General features: G+C 41.3%; 1 protein-coding gene across 1 annotated transcript in view; it reads left to right on the top strand.

The window, feature by feature from the left end:
* The window catches only part of NEU3 (neuraminidase 3 (membrane sialidase)), a 21,446-nt gene that overhangs the window by 12,717 nt on the left and 4,902 nt on the right, over positions 1-3,827 (top strand). The window contains 2 exon segments of the mRNA XM_006777921.2: positions 3,678-3,814; positions 3,816-3,827. The exon segment at positions 3,816-3,827 is cut by the window's right edge and continues 4,902 nt beyond it. Coding sequence (XP_006777984.1) covers positions 3,678-3,814; positions 3,816-3,827 — 149 coding nt within the window.

The raw sequence follows: 3,827 nt of genomic DNA, 5'->3' as shown, positions 1-3,827 counted from the left end.
ATCTTCCTTTTGTTAAGTTGTATGAGTTCCCTATAAATTTTGGAGATTAGGCCCTTATCAGATATGACATTGGCAAATATGTTTTCCTAAATTTTTAAAACTTATTTTCTGTTTTGGTTAATAGACAAACAGGGTAATTGACTGTACCTTCGCTACACCTCCCATTGGCTAATCAGCATGATATGCAAATTAACCACCAACAAAGATGGCGGTTAATTTGCATACGTAGGCTCCAAGTGATGGAGCGAAGACTGAAGGTGAGCCGGAGCCACGAAGACGGAGGATGGAAGGCGGCTCCAGCTGGGGCCACGAAGACAGAGGACAGGAGGTGGCTCTGGCCGGAGCGAAGGCCTGGGTCCCGGGTGCCGGAAGAAAACTGGTACCAGCAGCCAGGAGAAGGGAAGGCCTATTGCACGAATCTCTTCGTGCAACAGGCCTCTAGTTAATTTATATGGCTGAAAAATAAAAACAGTATAAAAAGGTATACATCCCATTCCTAGTCTTTTACCTCCTATAGGCAATCACTGTTGTTTCTTACGTATCTTTCTAGTGCTTCTTCATAAAGAAACAAATACAAGTATATATCCTTAACTAGAAGCCTGGTGCATGAAATTCTTGCACTCAGCGGGGTCCCTCAGCCTGGCCTGCACCCTCTCGCAGTCTGGGAGCCCTTGGGGGGAGCGGGCCTAAGATGGCAGTCAGGCATCCTTAGTGCTGTCACAGAGGCGGGAGAGGCTCCCACCATCACCATTGAGCCTGGCTTCTGGCTGAGCAGCACTCCCCTTGTGGGAGCACACTGACCATCAGGGAGCAGACCCTGCATTGAGCATCTGTCCCCTGGTGGTCCGTGCACATAGTGACTGGTCATTCCACTGTCAGGCCGAAACCAGCTCTCCGACATCCCCCAAGGGGTCCCAGATTGTGAGAGGGTGCAGGCCAGGCCAAGGACCCCACCAGTGCATGATAGGGGCCGGGGAGGGACACAGAAGGTTGACCAGCTGAAGAGGGACCGTGGGAGGGCTCCAGGGTGTGTCCAGCCCATCTAGCTCAGTCCCGATCGGCCAGACTCCAGCAGCAAGCTAACCTTCCAGTCAGAATGTCTGCCCCCTGGTGGTCAGTGCATATCATAGCGAGCAGTTGAGCAGCCTTAGCATATCATTAGCTTATTATGCTTTGATGGGTTGAATGGCGGACTGGACACTTAGCATATTAGGCTTTTATTATATAGAATATGCTGACTTCCCAATGACTAGCAAATTTTTTTCCCCAATAACTTTTCTTTTGCCTTTTAAAACATTTAAATGTGAAGTGATAACACACATATAGAAAACATAAGACATAAGACAAAACAAATGTCAGCTCTGAATTGATAGAGCCAAACCTTGTGAATTTACCATTTAGGGAAAAATAAGGATGTTACCCTAAAACAGTGATGGCGTACCTTTTGAGCTCGGCGTGTCAGCATTTTGGAAAACCCTAACTTAACTCTGGTGCCGTGTCACATATAGAAATTTTTTGATATTTGCAACCATAGTAAAACAGAGATTTATATTTTTGATATTTTATATATTTAAATGCCATTTAACAAAGAAAAATCAACCAAAAAAATGAATTCACGTGTCACCTCTGACATGCGTGTCATAGGTTTGCCATCATGGCCCTAGAAGCTTCTTATGTCTCCTCTCTCCTTCCCAGAGGTAATTATTATCCTTGATGTATGGCTTGTGATTTTAGTTTTGCTTGTTTTTAATCATTTCTAAATTTTTAGTTTTTTAAATTACAGTTTACATGCAGTATTATTTTGTATTGGTTTCAGGGGTACAGCATAGTATTTAGACAATCATATACTCTATGTATCCTTTATGTTTGGCTTCTTTTGTTCAATATTCTCGAGATTTATCCTAATTAGGTGTACAGCTGTGATTTGTTCATTTTCATTGTTACATAGTCCTCTGGGCCAGATGTTAAGCTCCTCTTCCTGGCACTGGTGCTTCAAACTAGGGTGCCTCGCATGGAGTTGAGACCCCTTGTTCCTCAGGGGGTACCTTTGCAGCTGAGATATTCCTCCTGATTCGCAACCACCACATGTGGTTGCAGGGCCAGCCCTTTTTGTGTCTCCACCCTACCTACCAGTCTTGATGTGGCTTCTATAAATATTTGGTTATAAGACTTTAGCTATTCAGGTTGGTTTTTCAGGTTGATTGTTCTATAATTTACTTGTAATTCAGTTTGGTCCTGAGAGGAGGTTAGTATCACTTCCACTTACTTCACCACCATCTTGGATCTCCCCCACAGTGAGTAATATATATACTTAATTTGATGAGCAGATATATCTTAGGATAATTTCTCAAAATTGGGCATGCTCGGAAAGGCTAAGTGCATGTGTAATTTTGATAGATCCTACATAAATGTTAAACCATGTCACACTCCAATTCATACTTGAGACTGTCTGTTTCTTCACATTTTTTTGCCAACAGAAAAGTATTGTTAAAGTTTATATGTTACCAGTTCATTAGATGAAAAATACTATCTTACCCGGCCGGAGTGGCTTAGTGGTTGAGTGTCAGCCTATGAACCAAGGGGTCGAGGTTCAATCCCTGTTCCAGCACATACTGTGTTGCCAGCTCAATTCCTGGTGGTGGGGTGTGCAGAAGGCAGCCAGTTGATGATTCTCTCTCATTATTGATGTTTCTATCTCTCTCTTTCTATTCCTCTCTGAAATCAATAAAAGTATTTTTTAAATACTATCTTAATTTTAACTTGCTCTTCTCTTTTATATGTGACGTTGAACGTATTTTCATTTTCTCTCTTTCTGTGAGTTGTCTGATCTTGCTCTTTGTCCATTTCTCTTTTGAACTTTTCTTATCAATTTCTAATATTGTTTTAAAAGTATATTAAGGTGGTTAGACCTCTCTTTGTGATATGTCTGATTAGACATTATCTTATTTTATCCTTGCAACAACAACTCTCTGAGCATGTTATTACATCCTCCATTTAACTGATGTAACTGAAGCAAAGGAAGATTAAATAACTTACCCCAGGTCGCATATGTGATGAAAGCAGGGTTAAATTAGGTGTCTCTGACTCCATGCTTGAGTTTTTAATGACAATGTTATGAATTGCCTCCCCAGGATAGTAGAGGAAGGAAATAAAACCTTTGTCTTAAATTTCCTTTTATATGCCTAAAATTTCCATGTCTGTCTGTCTTGCTTTGTATTTCTTTTCTTCCTTCTTTTTCTTTTGGAGACGAGTCCTTTCTTTCTTTTAAAAAATATTTATGTAGCTCCTATCATGTACTGAGCACTGGAGGTACAAAATTAGAACAATTTGGTTTCTACTCTGAAAAGATTCATAGTTTAGGGAGGGAGTGGGTCACATAAAAATATAATGTTATATAGTAATTGCTATAAGTCTTTTGTATATACAAAGAGAAAGCCTTTGGTATAAGACAGGAGGTGACTTTTGATACCATTTATTTGAGCATCTAGACAAAGTGAGGAAGAATGTTTCGGACAGAGGGGATAGCATGAGAATTAAGTGAATAGTTGGGCCTTCCCAATTTTATAGATTTTAATACCATTTATTTATTTTCTCTGAAAAGTTCCAATGCTTTTAAGGAGCCTCATGTCTTCTTATTAGTCTCTCACTCCTGCTCTCTCTCCCTTCTTCTTGTCTAGTGGGGACCACTAACACCACTGATGGAAGCCGTGTTACCTGGGCATCGGACCATGAACCCCTGTCCTGTATGGGAGCGAAACACTGGCTGTGTGTACCTGTTCTTCATTTGTGTGCAGGGCCATGTCACCGAGCGTCAACATTATGACAGG

This window comes from Myotis davidii, unplaced genomic scaffold (genome assembly GCF_000327345.1).
Source record: "Myotis davidii unplaced genomic scaffold, ASM32734v1 scaffold169, whole genome shotgun sequence".
NCBI lineage: Eukaryota > Metazoa > Chordata > Mammalia > Chiroptera > Vespertilionidae > Myotis > Myotis davidii.
Note: the sequence above shows the minus strand (reverse complement) of the source record. Positions and strands in the feature narration are given on the sequence as shown.